We start from the raw sequence: 19,444 nt of genomic DNA, 5'->3' as shown, positions 1-19,444 counted from the left end.
CACAAGTATGGTTCTATCAACACTTACCAATATTAAGAATGTTCTTCAAGACAAAATGTTACAGGTTGAATAAATCATGTGAAAATAAAGCTTGGTTCTGAGAATCATTTAATTTTCCAGACTCAAAGTTACCAAATAGTAATCTTATGACAAAAACAAACTGGTATTGAATACAAGAATTAAATGAAAACTTGTATCATAAATTTAATTTTAACTGTGTAATCAATGCCTCCTTCAGTTAACCATGTATCGTACTAGATTATTAAATGGTTATCAAGAATTTAGAAATATATTTAAGATGCCTTTGCTGTTGTTGGGAACTGTGTGTGAAAACTGATCTTCAGATCATAGTGAATTGGCTTGATGCTGTCAAACTGTCCTTTTCGTTGTTGTTGAAAGATAATATATGGTAATTTAAGAAACCACAGTCAGTTAGAAGTTCCTGTTAATACTGTTTCACTGAAAACATAAGCTATCTTTCTTTACCTCGACATAAGAAGATGAATCACCGTGTAAAAATTACAACATCAGAAAGATTGGTAAACCTCTATGATAATTGATGTTTCTAAAGGTAAACCTCTATTATTACACAGGCCTGCGAATTTAAACTTTATGAAACTTGTTTGGGTTTTAATAACGGATTTTACATAATTCAGCTACACAGATTTTGAAAATAATATTAATTTTTTTATATCATATAAGTATTTTTACAAATCGGGAAGAAGAAAAAAAACTCTTACTTAGATCAAATTATTATTTTGTTTACCACAACGAACATTTATTATGATTTTTGTTTGTTAACAAAAATATAAACAAACTTAAGAAAAGGGAAGAACATTGATGTTAAACAAATATTCATCCTGATTTTTTTTGTGAAACTTGCGTCTTTTAGTCTCAAAACTACGTGTTGTGGTTTTTTTCTTTTATGTATTGAGTTATGACGTTTTGTAAAAAATTGGTATGTGATGGATAAAAATGGATATCATCTTCGGATTCAACGTACAGGAATTTCTGTAGAACATGTAAAAATTTCAAGACAGTAAAACCATCACAGGCCTGTGTAATTGACGTATGAATGGTAAACCTTTATGATAACTGATACTTGTAATGAGATCTAGAAGCATTATCAAGCATTTATTTTCTTACATTTTGTCTTTGTTTTAAGGGAGTATTGTGGGGATGAAAGGAAACAGAGGGCAGGCTGTTTATGCTGCATCTAAAGCAGGATTAGTTGGTCTTACAAAGTCTTTAGCACAAGAGATTGGTTCTCGAGGAGTACGAGTCAACCTTGTTGTACCAGGTATATATGTTTGAGTGATGGAAATCAAGTACAGCTTGTATACATTAGTCTCTGTAGTAAAATCATGAAACAATGACAATGTGAAAATAAGAAATCTTTAACCCATGATGCCAGTAGCTGATCAATAATAGAAAACTTTTTAAGTCCACCTTGTCTTTCACAAATTAGCTGATAGCTTATGTTATTATATTTAATGGCAAAGGACTGAATATAGGCCCACTCACTGTGCAATTATAAAATACAAATCTTTGTTAAATGTTGTCAAGAATAAAGAAACTTCTCCCCAATAACATATGTTAATAAAATGTTCGTTAAACAAATACATTAAAAAATATTTTAATTATCAGTTTTGTTACAATTTTAAACAAAGTTCTGAAATATAAAGTTATTTAGTAATTTGATTATATTAATATTGGTTTAGAAATACTGCTTTCATTTTATTCTGAAAATGGAAAATAGCATAATATGTAAGAGATATAATAATTGTTTTATTTTCTTAAAATTTCACCACTTGACAGGTATAATTCAGACTGGCATGACAGAGAATATGGACATTGAACAAGTTAAAAATCAAGTTCCATTAAGTAGGATAGGGGCTCCTGAAGATGTTGCAGAAGGAGTTTTCTTTCTAGCCACATCACCATTTATTACAGGAGAGGTAAAGAGAAAATTGTTTAATGTAGATAATCACAGTGGTCTTCACTCTATTAAACAAAGAAACATTTATTATAAACTGTATTCTTTGTGTCAGTACTTTATGTTTTTGTGGATCATCTTTGTGTCGGTACTTTATGTTTTTGTGGATCATCTTTGTGTCGGTACTTTATGTTTTGTGGATCATCTTTGTGTCAATACTATATGTTAATGTAAATCATCTTTGTGTCGGTACTTTATGTTTTTGTGAATCATCTTTGTGTCGGTACTTTATGTTTTTGTGGATCATCTTTGTGTCGGTACTTTATGTTTTTGTGGATCATCTTTGTGTCGGTACTTTATGTTTATAGGAAAATTGCAGACGGAAAGTGTGTTTTTGGACAAATCTCAAAGTAATGTTAATTTTTTAAATCTCATCCGTAACTCAGCTAAGTCAACATGTTTATGTTGCCTGAAGGATACAACTAGACATCCATGGAAGTAAAAAATTGATAGAGAATTTGATTTTGGGTTTAAAAGTTCTGCACACAAAAGGAACAGTAGTTAGGAGAGAGTAAAACTCTTCACCATGTTGCTCATTTTAATCCATACATATTGTGTGTTCTTACAGTAGAGTAATTTTATCTTACTCTGTTTTGTCTCAAATGTTTATTTGTTTAAAGACTTTGTGTAAAACCGTCACAAAAGGTCTTCATTTTCCAAAATCTATTTTAGAATTTAGCTTAGGTTTTAATGTTCTTTAATAAATTTACAAAAGTAATATAAAATTCTGTTTGTTTCCAGGTCTTAATAATTGATGGAGGACTGCACCTAAATAGATGAACCAAACATGTTAGTCTTTTTTAGCTAAACCAAATAAATATTTCATGTACAAAATGTACGATAGTGTTATAAAAATATAACTATTATTTCAGCAGTAATAATTCTTTACACACCACAGCTCTTATAAATGAGTTGATTGTAACTAATTCTTATCATTATTCAAAAACTATGAAATAAACAATAAAATTATTTTTTTCAGTTATCGCTGAGTAATTGTGAAAAAAAAAACATTTTGTAGCCATAAAACACTGTATGATGAATCTAATGTTTGAGTAGTGTTAGGAATTAAAATTGTCTTTTAGGAAACAATGAAGTCGACTAAAATGTAAAGCCAAAATGTAAAACAACAAACTAACAGTGGAACTTGCAACACATTAAAAACATTTGCACTATTATTGAGAGGGTTTAGTACATTATTAAAATGATTTTGAATATGCAAATCAGCAAGTCACGTGATGACCACAGCTGATATAAAGTTGAAATAGAACGGCCTGAATTAGAACTACATTTTGAAATTGTTTTGGATTTTTTGGATAATTTGATGCCATCTAAAATGTATTTGGGAAGGTTATATAACAGCCCTTTCTGATGTAAAATATTTGTACATAAAGATGTATTCAGATTGAAGATTAAGAACTTCCAAGACAGGGATACCACTTGCACTTAACAACATTGAAAAACAAAGGAATATGGATCAATTGGGGTCCCAGGACCATCCAAATAGAAATATGCAACAAGTTATACCCCAGCCATGTTAAGCAAAGTTCCATGTCATGTAGCAGTTCAAAATACATAACACAAACTTCAGTAGCAAAAGCTGTCCAAATCTTCCAGGCAACAGTATGTAATATTATCAAGAAGGATATCCTTCTAGAAAATCAACACAAGTCACATGTACACAAGTTGCTTCCATGACACATCTGTTCAACTGTTACTTACCTCAAGCAGCTGAAGAATCAAATGGGTATTAATACTATTCTATACAAAGACTTACTAGTCAAGCTCCCAGACACATGATCTATGGATTTCTGTGTGAACGGACTGTTGAAAAAGGTCCTAGAAATCCATCATCCTCGTACACTAGAGGGCTTATGGAAAGAATGTAGGGAGGAGGGGTGGATTTTTGACATGATGGAGATTTTGCAGTGAAGACTACATTGCAGCGCTATTTTCAGTATGTACAGTTGTCAGATAGAACATTACTGAATATGGCAGTGTGGGCTATAATGACTTGGTGAGGCTTCAAATTCATTTTAATATAAAGCTCTATATTACACTCTTAAGAAATTTCGATACAGAGTTAAAGCTTCCGAGACAAAATGCTATTTAATGTGTACATTATTTTTGCTGCTTTATTTTAAGATTAATGGACAGTTTTAGATATTCTGTTATTTGGTATCGGTACAAAAACCCTGGACTATAGGAACAGTTGCTTGTGAAGAAAAGAAACAAGGAAAGGGTAAGGCAATGTATATATGCAAATATAGATCTTAGAACACAAATGGAAATCCTAGTAGTGATGACAGACTAGTCAACACCATCCACTACCAAATCTTGGATTACAATTTATAAATGAATAGTGGGATTGACTATACATTATAATGCCTCCCATGGCCAAAAGTGATGGGATTCAAACCTGTGACCTGCAGGTTGTGAATTGAGTGCCATAGCCACCAGATCCTAAAGATACAACTAATGATTTATAAAAAAAAATTAATTGTATTATACCTTATATCCCTAGGCTTTTCCATCCAAAAAACCTAGTTAAATACAAATACAATAAAATGAATTTAGATCTGAAAATGTCATTTCTATAAGCAAGAAAATTAGATCACTTCAGGATTCTTGTATCAAATTACATGAAATGGCTTTGGTAATTCTTACATTGGAGAAAGTTGCCCACAAGATTAAAAGAAAATTTAAAAGCCTCTTCATTCATGTTTATCAATCTTGAGTTTTGTAGATGTTAAAAATTATTGACAGAAAAATATAATATAAATAGTAGAAAAATCAAAGAAACTTCCTTTACAAAAAATAAAAACCTAGCATTAACCAGTATTCAGGTGTAAAATTATATTTTCGTAAGCCTCAACACTGTCTTAAGTACACCAATAAACACTAGAGTTCTATCACAAAAAATAAGTGTTTGATTCCTGTCTGACCAAGTGAGCAGTGATAATCAAGAGAGAGTCCATTTCCAGCTATTTCTAGTTCGCCAACAACAATGACTCAGCTCTCTAAGTAAAAACAATGCTGTTATTAATAAGGAAAGTAAATGTTAGTAATTCACTTGAACGCAGTATTCGACTGGGGAACTGAACTGTGAAAAACAGTATAATTCAAAAAATATATATATTTATTTATTTAAAGAGGTGGAAAACATTTAAAAACGCATTACGCTGTCGGTAAGTTTCTAAACGAACTTTTGTGTCCATTTTTTTTCTCACCATACCAGATACTCTTCAATACCGTATTCCGTGTAAAACTTAATGGTGAAACATATTTTACTTGGAAGTCTTAGTATGCTGTGTTTTAATTGTTAGTACTGTGAGGCGAATCAACAATACTGTCATTGTACAGTTAATGATATTAAATATGTTGGGAGCTTTTACAAAATTGATGTTTATGTCATGGACCCTAGTCGATCTTTTTTTTTTTTAATCTAAAGTTTATAAATAAACGAAAGTTCGTTCGTTCGCAGTTAAACACAAAGCTACACAATAGGCTATTTGTGTTACGTCTATAACGAGTATCGAAACCCGGTTTTTAGCTTTATAAGTATGCAAACTTATAAATATTAAAAAAAAAGGATAGGGTCTTGAATTTACAGAAATCTTATGAAGTATATGCACAAATATGTAAACGGAAAAAAATATTTTCTTAAATTTAAAAGCATAAATGAACATGGCATTATTCTTTAAATTTGTAAAAAAATAAAATATTTTTATGATAATAATACTCGCGTACTGAGATTTAGAGAAATTACTGGTTGTTGGTTTAATAATTAAGTATAGTTTCTCTTTAGTTTTTTATTTAAAAAGTTTCAAAATATAGGATTTAAATGTATGATATAGAAATGAAAAAACGTTTAAAATTTTGGTTAGTATATTTTACACGGAATTTGAAATAAATACGTTCGGATATTTAAAATATTTTTAAATACAATTTATAATATCCGTTCTTTTACGTCATTCGAACGCCAGTGCGTGTCAAAAACCTTGATACCAATCCCATTATTTCTCTTTCACGTGGTTTACGTCCGAGAAGTGGTTGAAGATTTCTCTGGTTCACCGCTGTTCAGTTAATTTTTGCTGATTAAGTCGGCCAGAAACTACTGATACATTTGACATGGTAATTATGAAATTGTTTAAATTCTAGCTGTTGTACTTATTTGTCTCCCAACAAAAATTATAATGTCAGAAAAACAAGTATAATAAACATCGTTAGGCTTAATGTTCTGAGTAAGTTTTCACACTAGGCCTAATTCTAATAGTAAGGTTATGGCTATATTTTCATACATCCGAGTAATGGCGCACTGTTGATTCTCGTTTTTCTTTCACTGTGTCTTTTTTTTCACAGAGTTTAGGAATAAGTAGCGTTAGGCTCAAGATATCAACCCCTAGATCTGCTTTTGTCAATTTTTTTTTTTTAACTTATCCTATATTGAAATAAAACCTGAAGTTATATTCTTTATAAAATAGCTAAATATAGGGTACATAATTAGCGAAAGATTAAACAATTCTAAGGTTAAGCATTAGGCTTAAATCATAAGAAAACCAAAATATTGTGTGAAGTATTTTGAAGGGAGGTTTAGGAAGTGTTATACTGCTAACAGAAAATGTTTTAATACCATTTTAAAGATGAATCCACTGAAATAGTGTAGCTGAAAATGATAATCCCATGCATTTACATTTACAGTGGTTTTGAGCTACCAAAAATGTTATGATTATGTTATTAGTACAGTGTTTTGATTGATGTTGCATTCAGTGTAAATGTAAGGAGTAATAACCTTTAATAACTATCATTATTTGCATGTTCTTCTGAGATGAGCACATTCACACTACTTTGTGCCCATGGCCATGTTTTAAATTGGTGTCTGTCTGTCCAGGTGTATTCACTTGACACTTATTTTATAACAGCTGGGGTATGATTGACAAGTGATTCTCTTTTAAGATTTTACTAAATCAACCAGTTAGGTGTAATGAACTAGAGAGGAATAAAATTACTTACGTTGTTAATAATGATACCAGTATGTGAACCAACTGGTTGTAACAAGTTCAACTATTAGTGTAAAATTTGAGCTAATTTTGAATATGTTTGGCTGTATAAATTCAATTTTTCATTAATTTTGATTAAACTGTTCCATAAAATATTATATGTTACCAGTACAATATTTTCTCTCTCAACTTGCCAATGATGGTGTAACTAGAAAACTTGTTTAAAGCTTTCACTGTTTGGAATTCTGTCTAATAATCAATTGTTATGAGAGAGAGTAGATATTGTTGCATTACTGTTTTTGAAAGCTGCTAAAAATGTGAAACTAAAGAATGTGCCAGAAGAGTTGATGAGTTACTCGTCATAATGTGTAATATATCATGTACTTTATTTTGTGTGATCCATTTTTAGCAGTTTGGTTAAAGCTAAAGATCTCAAAATTATAAATGTGAATGGCAGATTATGTCTTAGTTACATAACTAATTTTTATTTTAAGACAACATTCAAGGATACTGGTAAGCCTCTTGATGATGCACAAAGTCATCGCATTCATCGGATTCGCATTACCCTGACAAGTCGAAATGTTCGGAGTCTTGAAAAAGGTATTGTTTTCTATACGCCTTTATATTTGTTCGGTAATGTATTGTTTAATTACTGTTCTTTTGTATAATATGTGATTGTGTTTTTAGAAATTTAAAGTACTAACAATTTTTCCAGTATGTGCTGAACTCATCCATGGAGCAAAGGAAAAAGAACTGAAAGTAAAAGGTCCTGTGCGAATTCCTACTAAAGTTCTGAGGATCACAACACGTAAGACTCCATGTGGTGAAGGTTCAAAGACTTGGGACCGTTACCAGATGCGAATCCACAAACGACTGATTGATCTTCACAGTCCATCTGAGATTGTGAAGCAGATTGTATCCTTTTTAGTTTATTGGTTCACGGTCTTGAAAATTGTAAAGTTTTGATTATGCATTATGTTCTTGTTTTATGGAGAGCAAAGCTTAGATTGAGAAACAATGAAAAGTGTTTGTAAATGTTAATTCATTCATAAGTGAAAATTAATTTGATTCCATAATGTTTGAATGATAGGGCAGTTTAAAACGTCTCGGAAAGTTCCGTGATTTTATTCACATTGTTTCTTTCTTAAGTTCAGTAGGGGTTTGTAGTAGAAGAATGAATAGTAACATTTGAACTTCACATAGTGTCTGCTATAGTGTTCACTGCCAGAAGGGACACAATGGTAGCATTTCCGTAATTTGTTCATGTTTCACAAGGAATCTTGCTTCATCAGCTTACTCTTCTTCTTACTTAGAAAGTTGTACTAGTTATCCAGCTTTCCTTGTGTTCAAGAAATTCTAATTTTGCACTGACTTTCAGTATCAGCTAGCTCAGTAGTTGTTAGTGCTGTTTTATAGGTTTATAAGATACTGGTAAAATCAATTTATGCAAACATTTTATTTTACAACATAATTAGCTTTAAAAATTTACTAGTGAAATAGTAATATATGCATTTCCATTGTTTTTATCCCGTTGGTCAAACTTTATATAATTTTTATCAGGCTGTCTAGTCTATTAGCCATAGTACTACTGTATTTCCTCTGCTATTTAACTTGGAATGTTGTCAGGTTTACTGTTAACTGCACTAAATTAGATTTATTCTGTTTTTTGTTTTCACACTGAATGAAGTTTTTTTGTATAACTTACTGCATTTTGTCACTGAATCAGTGACGGTCTTATGATACAGTTCGATGTTCTATTTGCTGATTTTTCCACTGAACCATTTTTTTTTAATTTATACGGTTTACAACAAAATTTTATTCCAGTCTTTGGACTGATCAATATTTGAACTGAAGTGATTACATTTAAAATCTTTAAATGTTTAGTAACTATGATATATTACTAAAACACTTCTCTGTTTATACCCTTAATTTCGTACTTAGACATCAATCAACATCGAGCCTGGTGTGGAGGTTGAAGTAACAATAGCTGATGTGTGAATCCTGACAGATGTACTGTTCAGATTATCAATAAATTTCCAATAAATATTTTGACATTTTAAGGTTATTTATTTCATTAAAGTCAACAATAGCATTACTTTCATTCACTTCAATTGTACTTAACTTTTCAAGGTTACTTTTATTTGATGCATCACCAATTTTATAGGTTTTTAGATTTTAATGCTTTTGAATTTTTAGTAATCTTAATTCTGGCTTTTTTAATGAAACAGTAGTAATTAATACATTGTTAGAACATAAAAGTTTATTTGATAATATCACAAAGTACTTATTTCACATTTAACCAACTCGAGTTATTTTAAAAAAATTGTTAACATGTTCCATTTGGCCAATGTTCTAAGTGAGTTTCTACAAATACAGCAAATATTCGTGGTGACAACTATAATCCTCAAGTCCATGCTTATGTGTTTATCTTTAATCTCACTCGAAACAAAATGTAGTAAACTGAAAACAGCTCAAGTGGGATATAGTTCAGAACCAGTTTTTTAACCTGTATGTAGTATCTTATATTATCCCAAGTTTTAATAACACAGAATCTCCCTCAACCGGTAGTTGGTGGCAGGGCAAGGAACAAGAAATTCTGGTAGTGGTTTCTAAATAATGTTACATACACCACTGGATAGTCTGGAGTTTTGTTCCTTGTTTACTGGTTCTTCTAAATGATAGGAAAGGATACTTTTCTAACAAGAAAGTTGTTGGATTTAGGTGAAACTTTTAGAAAAATATAAGCTGTTATTTTTCATAGATGTAACCTCATTAATCAACTGTAGCTTGTCAGTTGGGTGTCAAACATGTCAGGGCAAGGCCAGGTGGTTAGGGCGCTCCACTTGCAATCTGTGGGTCGCTGGTTCGAATCCCCGTCACACCGAATATGCTTGTCCTTTCAGCTGTGGTGGAGTTATAATGTGATGGTCAATGCCACTATTCGTTGGTAAAAGAGTAGCCCAAGAGTTGGTGGTGGGTGGTTATGACTAGCTGCCTTCCCTCTAGTCTTACACTGCAAAATTAGGGACGGCTAGCGCAGATAGCCCTCGTGTAGCTTTGCACGAAATTCAAAAAGCAAACAAACACACATGACAGACCGTTTAGTGAACCAATGGAACATGTTTTACAAGTCTATTTACTTGTAATCTGTTTACTGATTCACAATAACAGTTTTATTTCTCACAGTTCACAAGAAAAAGTACTTAGAACAATTCAAGGTGTCTTAATTATATAAAAAAACTTGCTACACTCACAATGTATGTAAAGCACAGTAAGAACGAAATGTTTTAAAGGATTTTAAGACATAATGAAATAGATAGTTTTTTTCGAATATAAATGCCAGTTTTATAATCGTTCAAGTAATACCCAAAATTTCTAAGATGTATTATTCATGACGAGCCTGTTTAGAGAAGAAAAAGGCATCAGGACAAGAGTTTTAAACTTAAGTCTCACTATCATTTAAAAAATCAAAGGTAGAATATTTCAATGACTGGACATTCTGCTCCACAAAGAACCTTGTAAGAACGAAGGAACTCTGCAACAGGCGTGATCAGAACTTTTATGTATTAAAACTTGACCAGTCGTTGCTGTTCTACGGCGCGGACGTTTCTACAATTGATGAATTATCAAATGAAAAAAATTATTAACGACAACTAAAGCTACCTCCATTGAGCAGTCATAAAACCAAACGTCTAAAGTCGTTATGGTTTTCATAATGATGCATTTCGTACTGTTTCTTAATTACACTAATGAAAAATGTTATTTTGATTAAATTTAAAGTATAGTTACTTAGTTTCGCTATGAGTATATAAAAACAGATCAATCTGTGGTAAACTTCAACATGCGTAGCTTAAATTCATACTTTATTTATTTACGTCACAGAAAGGATTCATTTTGATTGAAATGACAAAACATGTCCATAGGTGGCGGTACATACAGATCGGCAGAAGGAACTTGGGAATCATTAGTAATAGCCAAGTTTTAGCACTAAATGCGATAGTGCTTAGTATGTAGGGATGAGCCAAGAAAACAATGCCTACAGTATTCAATCTATTTCTCTATGGTGCATACAAATAACTGTTAAGGTTGAGTTATAGCCTTATTTGAGCTTCTAATTACTATAATGAAGGGTTTCACAGCTCGTGAGACTCATTGTAAAGTGTTGCTAAAATGTTAACTGGGAACTACCTAAAGAGATGGTGTTTATATTTCTTCACTTTTTTGGCATCTCCATTCCTACATCATTTTAAATTTACAAAATGTTTTTATTACTTGTTTTGCGACGTTTTTCCCCTGTATTTTTAGTGTATTCTATGAATATGTAATAAAATTTAATATTACGTGTATTAATTTTTTTAACTCCTTCACTTCATACATAATAAAGGGTTTGGCTCTCTAAAGACACTGATTGTATAGTGTACAATCTATGGAATATTCTACATGTTACAGTCATCCAATGTTCGTCTGTTATTGGCTGGTAATTCCAGTTTCACCCTATACTTAAGCTTTTTAAAGGAACATCAGATTCCTGTAAGGAAGCTTTCTTCAAGAGGTAATGATAACATCGTTTGCTCTAGACTTTTGTAGCTTATAATAAGCACTACCGCGTTGAGCAATAGCCTATTTCAAAGTTCTCAGAAAATACTTTTCTGTCGTACTAGACATTGCGAGAATTTTTTGTTTTGTTATAATGGGAAAAGAAATATAAACACCATCTCTTTAGGTAGTTCCCAGTTACCCATTATAGCAAAAAGTTAATGATGAATACACAAAGCTATACAAAAATCACTAAGTAAGCAGCCTCATCTTTCCAAGATTAACTTTTATCTACAACTAAATGTTGAATTCCTGTCAGTTGCATGAATTCAGGTTTGAATAAAAGCATTTAAACTGAACAATAGCTAATAACCACAAGCACGTAAGATTGACTCGGTACTAACTGACTAGGTATATACGGATTTTTTTTTTATATTCATCCCTACCTTGTTTGTACTTTTTGACGTTGCCGTCTATACATAATACTTTGCAAAAAAAAAAAAAAATTATTGCTTGTATATTTAGTTTAGCTGCTAACTCGAATAACTCAGCGCCCTCCATATCACTATGATCGATTTACGAAGTTAATAGAGTGATCGGAGGTAGGTGGAATGTAACGACTGAAATACTCGGGTTAGTTAAACTCCAAAATTGAAAATCTCCACAATAAAACATATAACATATTTCTCATATCAAATTATTTGCGGATTCTTTTATATTAACCTCTTCAATTCCACGTGAAAGGATAGATACAGAAAAAGTCTCCAATGTCACTACAGCGCTGTGGAGTACTTTTACTACTCACGAGGAGCCATTCTTGCTTAAGATACAGTTTCCTTTATTACCATTCTTTCCTCAAATGTGCATTACACATGAACAAAATACTGTACTCAAAAATCAAAAACGTGGTAATTTATTAGTGGGTTAAACTTCAATAAAGTTGTTATAATACTTTGATTTTAGGATACTTAGCCACTATGATCCTATATTTGGACCCAGCCGGTAGTGAACGATATAAAAACATGTTGCTAATTGAAGGTTTAATCAAAAACAATTGTGAAGCCATAAAAAGGAAGACATTGTATGAAAATGTATATATACGTTTGATTAATCAAAGCAACCAGAATTGATTTGTTTATTTTTCGTTTCGATTTTAATAGATAATTTGTTTTAAGCTAAGATTTATGTTTAATTAATTAGTACTAGAAAGTGGATATAAATTGTATGTTTAAAAGGTGAAAAAGTGCTTGTTTATATTATTTCAATCAAACCAATTAAAAAAAAAGAAACTGAAGTCATAACAGTCTGTTTCACGTTAGCATGCTAAACATTAGCTTGTTCAATGTCTTAGAAAAATGAATCACTTTATGCTTTGCGAATATTATTTATGAATAAATATATTAATATCTATAAAAGTTTAGTTACAAAGTTATAACTAAAATGTATATATTTGGGATAACGATTTTAAATTTGACTTATATAAATTTAATTTTACTTTTCAACTTAATTTCAGCTAGTATCCCTTAGTAAGGTAACGCATGCGCCCTTTCTCTTAAATGAGTAAGGCCATTTTCAGAAAATTAAGAAAGGTCGTGAGGAAGTAAGTTTCAGATTTTCAACATTTAAATTTTTACGCGTAGATATTAGGGAATTCAATTTATATCTACTTAAAAACTCAAATGTGCATAATAATTTTAAAGAAATAGTGGTGTTTGGATCTCAATAATGTTTTGGGCTCTTGTAATTGTATAACTATAAATTCGATGACGATGAACCACTTTGAGACTAATAATGGTTGGAGACGGCTTGAATGTGTAATGAAGAAAAAATTTATTATAAGTTTAACACAACAGCAAATGTACAAGGTTTTGTCATTAAAACGTGTATTAAAGTTTTTATTCATTACCCATTCAAGCCGTCTCCAATCATTATTATATAACTATAAGTTGTATTTGTAAATGTAAGTTCTAATGAGTAACGTTACTGTTCTATCTTATAAAAATATAAGTTCTATTACTACTATTATTAATACAGTAGTAGTATAATTATTATTTGAAAGTGTTAGTTAGGCTATGTTAATAATTCCTGGATCGTATGCAAACAACAGGGTACTTGCATTATTAATACAAGAATCTAGTACTAGTAGAAATAAACAACTTTATAACACCAAAGGTGTATAATTAAATAACATTTTGGTGTTATAAGGTCGTTTATTTCTACTATTAATATGTTTTTTATACACCAATATGCACTACAGAAATTAAATAATGAGGGTACTAGCATTGTTGCAGAGAATTATTATTAAAAACACTTTTAATAAGGTGTACGTATAAGATGAAATTCTTCAGCTTTTAGTTTTATTTAATTAGTTTAACAAGTAACAGAAATAAAGTTTATACTTCAACTGTCCAAGTATAGAAGTTGTAAGCATCTGTGCCACAGGTTGTGGGCTGAGACTACCTTAGTTTTTCTTGACTGTCTAGAAATGTCGGCAGCAGTAAAGAAAATTCCCAAACCCGAGTTAAGAGGATTGCTACGAACTAGCCTTCGCATGCATCTCGGAATTGTAGCTGTTCTCTCAATAGCTTCAGGAATCGCTTGGAAATATGCTATAGCAGAACCGAGGAAGAAACGGTACGCTGACTTCTACAAGTAAGTACCTATGATTTTTTTTTCCAGATATATTGAAATTATCCATGAGGTTTGGAAAGTTTTGGATTTTTATGATCATAAGAATATAGTTTTAGTGTTTGAAGTATTTTTTTCTGGCATAATATACAATTTATGTGTTTCACACAAACAAATGGAAAAAAAATGAAATTGCTAAAGATTTATAAAAAAATGCAGTAACTGATACAAGAAACTTTAGGGTAATAATATCTACAAATAGAAAAAGAACAGTGATAACCTTTCTATTTTTTTGTGTGCATACTTTGCACACTGTAAATATTGTGCGTTTGTTCTAGTAGCATATTAATAGAAGTATTGACACCCAGCCCTGCTGGATCAAAGTTTTGTATATCACTGAACTTTTGGAAAAACATTTATTGAAGTAAAAAAAGGGCTGTGAAACAAGCTGTTAAAAGAAATTCTAAATGAGCATGTGTTGCTCAACAAAACGCTAATGAATTAATCATTTATAGTCTTTAAAGTATGCTTCAACATTTCCACACTTCGGTTTGATAACAAGTGACAAAGTCCATCTCAGAAATATTTAGTAATGTGGCCCAAACTGTCACTTAAAATATCCTGGCCGAGACCGATTATCGGGTATAAGCTGATAGTTGTGTTTAGTATTTATTATTTCATGAATTAAGTTAATAACACTCATTCTATTATTACCATTTTAATTTGTATCTCTCTCTGTTTATAAACAGTTCTGTGAATATAGATTTCTGCCAAGTGAGTCTTAAGCTTATTTTACATTAAAAATAGTTGCAGGCAGAGGTACATAGCTTAAAGTTTGTACTGTTCATTATTACTAAGTACATTTTCTATGAATTGTCATGAGGGAGCAATGGAGTTAATATAACTTGATAAACTGTAAAAAATAATTATTAATCAGTAATCTTTTTAATGCACAGAACAAATATTTTCAAGATTCTAAATGAGTGTTTCTGTGTTAGAGACTTGAAATGACAAGTACTAGAAGAAAATGTGTTGATGGAATTTTTCAGAACTATAATCACATAGACAACGTGAGAGTTCAGTATCTTCCATTTCATAAAACCTTACAGTTTGAAAAACTATTTGCAAATAGTTTTGAATTTTATTTCTGGATGATTTAATTGATTATCTGTGAGCAGTGAATATATTAATTAGTGTCACATATACTATTTAATTATTAAAAAATATCGAATAATGTCACGAAAATAATAAACTAATCAAAATTAGTGTTTTCAATTATACTATCAGTAAATCAAAGCTAAGATTAAATTTATTAACATGGAAATAATCTACCAATCAAAACTAATTGAAATATTGCTATTACCATTGTTTGTTGTTAAGTGCAAAGCTACTTAATGAGCTATCTGTACTCTGTCCATAGAAGGTATTGTTTCATGGTCATGTGATTCGATTCCCAATGCCACCAAACTTGCTTGTCCTATCTTTGTTATGGTAAAGCTACTAAGACTGTCTTGCTACTGTTAGTAATCTTGAACTGGTGATATTGCCAACTTTCTGGTTACTTGAGTATTAAAAAGTGTAAATTTCCGGATTTTTCCATTTGTGTAATATTCTTTAATGCTGTAAAAAAAATCGGAAATATGTTTTTAATTATGTTACTAGAGCTAAAGATATAAGCTTTGAAATCATCGGATCTTTGTTTGATTTATTTATATCACATGGATTAATCTAAAATATTATTATTCTCTTGTTTCATTTAAAAAAAATACTGAAACATTGGTTAGTGTATTACACAACTAAATTTTAAAAAGTTAACCGTGCCTAGCATAACAAAATACTATATTAATTCTGTTTGTAAGATATAGTTATAACCGTCAAGTTTTATTTTACAAAATATTATTCTAAATTTAGGCTATGTGAAGAATATTTAAAAGATGCTAGGCTTGGCCAAGAATGCATTCACATCATGAGTTATTATAATTTTCCTTAGTTGAATAACTGTGCTCAGAGATACAGCACTTAAGGCTCCAACATTGTCTAAAACAAAATATTGATATGTTAAACAATACAGTTGTATCGGGTGATGATACATTTTCTTAAATAAAGTAACTATGATTATAAATCATTGTACGAAGATACGATTTCCTCTTGTAATTCATGAAAAAAGTCCATATTTTGGTTTCTGCACAACAGCAGAGTGTTGATATTTTTTACCTTTCACTTGTGAAAATATTTATGATAAATTACACATCAGAATGTTACAGAAATGTTCTTAGATCAGAAAACATAAGACAACTTGATATGTGCTTATACAGTTTACAGACGGGTTGAATGGGTAACAAAGAAAACTTTATTACAAGTTTAACACAGTAACAAATGTACAATGTTTGGAGAAGGTTTTGTCATAATCACGTGCAGTTAGTTTACCTAGACACAGGAATATATATATATATATACAGTATGAAACGAAGTCACATGCTGAAGATTGTTGATGTTTAAAATTACAATTTTTGTAATAATCATTTAACAAGTATCATTATCACCCATCTCTACTCACGGTGAGCCAAAGACAGCTAACAAGTCAAGATCTTGTGCACGGCATCATCATATCTTCTTGGACAACTGATATTACGTTTATTTTCAACATCTGCCTGTAGCCTGAAACTATCACCTGATTTTTGTGTACTAAAATTATCTTGGTTTAGTAAATCTTTTGCTGAGAAATTTACATATTTTGTAAACTGTTTGTATGAGAAGCACAAAAACAAACTAGCATTAGATAGTAAGACTTGTTCATATCCACTATTCTTTAAAAAAGTTACTGGAAATTATTGCCGGGATATAACCAGTATATTTTCTTTATCTCATCCTAGCTTAGCATTACTGAAATAGGTTTTTGTGTTTTTATCAATATTTACAAAACTGAACCCTGAAAAAAGATCAACACCTTGTTTGGTAAAATTGGTCCTATGGGCAATTTCCTCAAATATTAAACAACGTTCAGATTATTTTAACACACAGATTGCATAGCTGTAAGTCTCAAGTAAAAAGTACAATTTTAGAGTTTACTCGTGACAAGTAATGAGAAAATGTTAGTTTTCAAATACTAAGAATGACAACAAACTATGTACTTATAAAAAGACGTAAACAGGGGTACTCTTCTCCTGTCTTTCTAAAATAATGATACTTGTGTTACGAGTGAATTTCTTTTGTCCTCAGTTTAGCCTACAAACTTGTATAAGAGTGACAGTTTTGTTTTCTAGTTCCTATGATACAGAGAAAGATTTCCAAAGAATGAGACAGGCTGGTGTATTCCAATCGTGTAGACCAGATGGAGAATAAAGGCATTTTAATTGCTTGTTGAGGTATGGGATTTACCAATTTTGTGTTATCAGTTTGTACGATAATGTTTTAAAACTTAACCTAAAAGTGTTATTACTGTATGAGAAATTAAAGTTTAAAACCATCACTTATAACGTATATATTTATTGTTTCTAGGTCTTGCAAGCAGAATTCGTTGGGACCATCCAGATTAGATTTATACAAACTAAAGTATTCTTAATCCAGATTTAATATGTTATACAAGCTATCTGTAACTGAATAAAATAATAAAACACCAGCACAGTTTTGTCTATTTGATTTTAATGTAATTAAAAAGGTAAAGTTCAACTCAAAAAAATGGTACACTCTGCTGTGTTATGTTATTTAATACCGGTATGAAAGTTACAACAAACCATCAAATGCCTTCAGAACCTAGATCCTGTACAGCTGTTAAACATGGATCAAATATATTCATAAGATTACAGGACCCATTTATTCTGTATGAAAGAACTATACTCGATGTTTCTGAAAAAAAAAATCATGTTTACTTTACCACTGACAGAGAATGCTCCTGGTATTTATAATACACATGATATCTGATGAAAAGAAAAGCTACTAATATATTTATATTTATACATTTAGTATATACACAGTTCAGAGGCTATGCACACTGCCCATTGGCCAAATTTGTTCACTTCTAAAATGTAAGAATCCTACATCATTAGGCCTATCAATTCACAGTGTTTAACATAGCTGACTGGTGTCTTGGTCCATGCTGAAATACAAACAGTAGTTTTAAAGAAAAATAAATGCACACACTTTTCGGGTTCCTTAGTTAGAACAGACCAGCATTCAAGTTTCTTTTTTTTTTTCGGTGTTGGCAAATGAAACGCCATTAAACTACTTCACATATTTTTAAATGATGCTTCAAGACAAAAATAATTTTTTTTGGCACAAGGCCAAATTAAACATAAAAGGACTTGACACTGGGGGATGATGGACTTTACATTGTGATGAACAGAGTAACATATTTACACTTTACACATGCCGACTGCAGGAAGGATGTGCATGGTCACAACAGCACCAGGTTGCAGAAGTGTTCTACAACAATCCTTGGGCATGGAGCCGTGCATAGCATTCAGACAGATACAACTACACACGTGTATAGGCTATCTGTGACTGTCCCGGGAACTTCGCCTCCTCTTCACAGGGGGCACTTCTTGTTCTGTGGAAATAAGAAATTCAGATTATCATGCTACTACTGCGTGAGGACACAAACATATTAACTACTGTATTTTTCGGTGTATAAGACACACTTTTTTTTACCCTAAAATTTGATGTCAAAATCTGCTTGCGTCCTATACACCGAAGGTATGAATAATATATATACGATATATACAAGCCATGTGTAAATATATTTAAATAGGCATCTATAGTTTAGTTCAATTTTGTTCAATAAAAATCTTTCGAATCCGACTGTAGCTTCTTTTTCCCCAAAATAAGGGTGCATCTTATGTTCCGAAAAATACGGTATATCAAAATGAACGTTAATACTGCATGAGGACACCAACATATTAACTATGTTATTCTTAGTCTAAAAACACTAAAAATGAACCTCTCACCAAGGATAGTGCTGCCTCTAGTTTTCCTTTTTTCTGTTGCCAACTCAGTAGTTTCCTCCCTTAGAGGAGAGTTCTCACGTTCTTTCCCTCGAACACTTCGCTGAGTGCTTCCACGTCGCGTGGGAGACTGTTCTTCTTGTCCTGGTACAGAAAGTGTATACACTTGTCAGGTGTGTATTCACTGACATTATAAAGGTATAAAATAATGGATTCAAGGACAAAGTAATTTACTAAGTAGAACTGCAGTCGCAAGTGGTCTACCACACATACTTAATAAACAGTTATGTTACCAGTCCCAAGTGGTCTACCACACATACTTAATAAACAGTTATGTTACCAGTCCC

At 31.3% G+C, this 19,444-nt stretch overlaps 3 protein-coding genes across 6 annotated transcripts in view; 2 read left to right on the top strand and 1 right to left on the bottom strand.

Moving 5' to 3' along the window:
- LOC106473288 (carbonyl reductase family member 4-like) overlaps nucleotides 1-2,978 on the top strand; it is a 7,845-nt gene extending 4,867 nt beyond the window's left edge. For 3 of the 4 annotated variants that reach the window (XM_013933971.2, XM_013933972.2, XM_022401745.1), the window contains exons 5-7: nucleotides 1,166-1,300; nucleotides 1,819-1,958; nucleotides 2,738-2,974. In XM_013933971.2, coding sequence (XP_013789425.1) covers nucleotides 1,166-1,300; nucleotides 1,819-1,958; nucleotides 2,738-2,776 — 314 coding nt within the window. In that variant the 3' untranslated portion in view covers nucleotides 2,777-2,974. Of the gene's footprint in view, nucleotides 1-1,165; nucleotides 1,301-1,818; nucleotides 1,959-2,737 lie in introns of all 4 variants that reach the window. The other variant, XM_022401746.1, reaches the window with a different exon arrangement.
- A 3,010-nt stretch (nucleotides 2,979-5,988) lies between these two features.
- Nucleotides 5,989-9,053, top strand: LOC106473286 (40S ribosomal protein S20-like). The gene is made up of 4 exons (XM_013933970.2): nucleotides 5,989-6,127; nucleotides 7,488-7,593; nucleotides 7,709-7,908; nucleotides 8,935-9,053. Exons 1-4 carry the CDS (start codon nucleotides 6,125-6,127, stop codon nucleotides 8,989-8,991), a joined length of 366 nt encoding a protein of 121 aa, XP_013789424.1. The 5' UTR covers nucleotides 5,989-6,124; the 3' UTR covers nucleotides 8,992-9,053.
- Nucleotides 9,054-17,653: 8,600 nt separating this feature from the next.
- Nucleotides 17,654-19,444, bottom strand: part of LOC106473285 — a gene marked incomplete at its 5' end in the record, with an annotated part of 24,367 nt that continues 22,576 nt past the window's right edge. Inside the window, 2 exons of the mRNA XM_022401747.1 lie at nucleotides 17,654-18,703; nucleotides 19,101-19,241. The remainder of the gene's footprint in view (nucleotides 18,704-19,100; nucleotides 19,242-19,444) is intronic.

Source organism: Limulus polyphemus, unplaced genomic scaffold, assembly GCF_000517525.1.
Source record: "Limulus polyphemus unplaced genomic scaffold, Limulus_polyphemus-2.1.2 Scaffold6044, whole genome shotgun sequence".
Lineage (NCBI taxonomy): Eukaryota > Metazoa > Arthropoda > Merostomata > Xiphosura > Limulidae > Limulus > Limulus polyphemus.
This window is presented reverse-complemented; position numbering and strand designations above follow the sequence as displayed.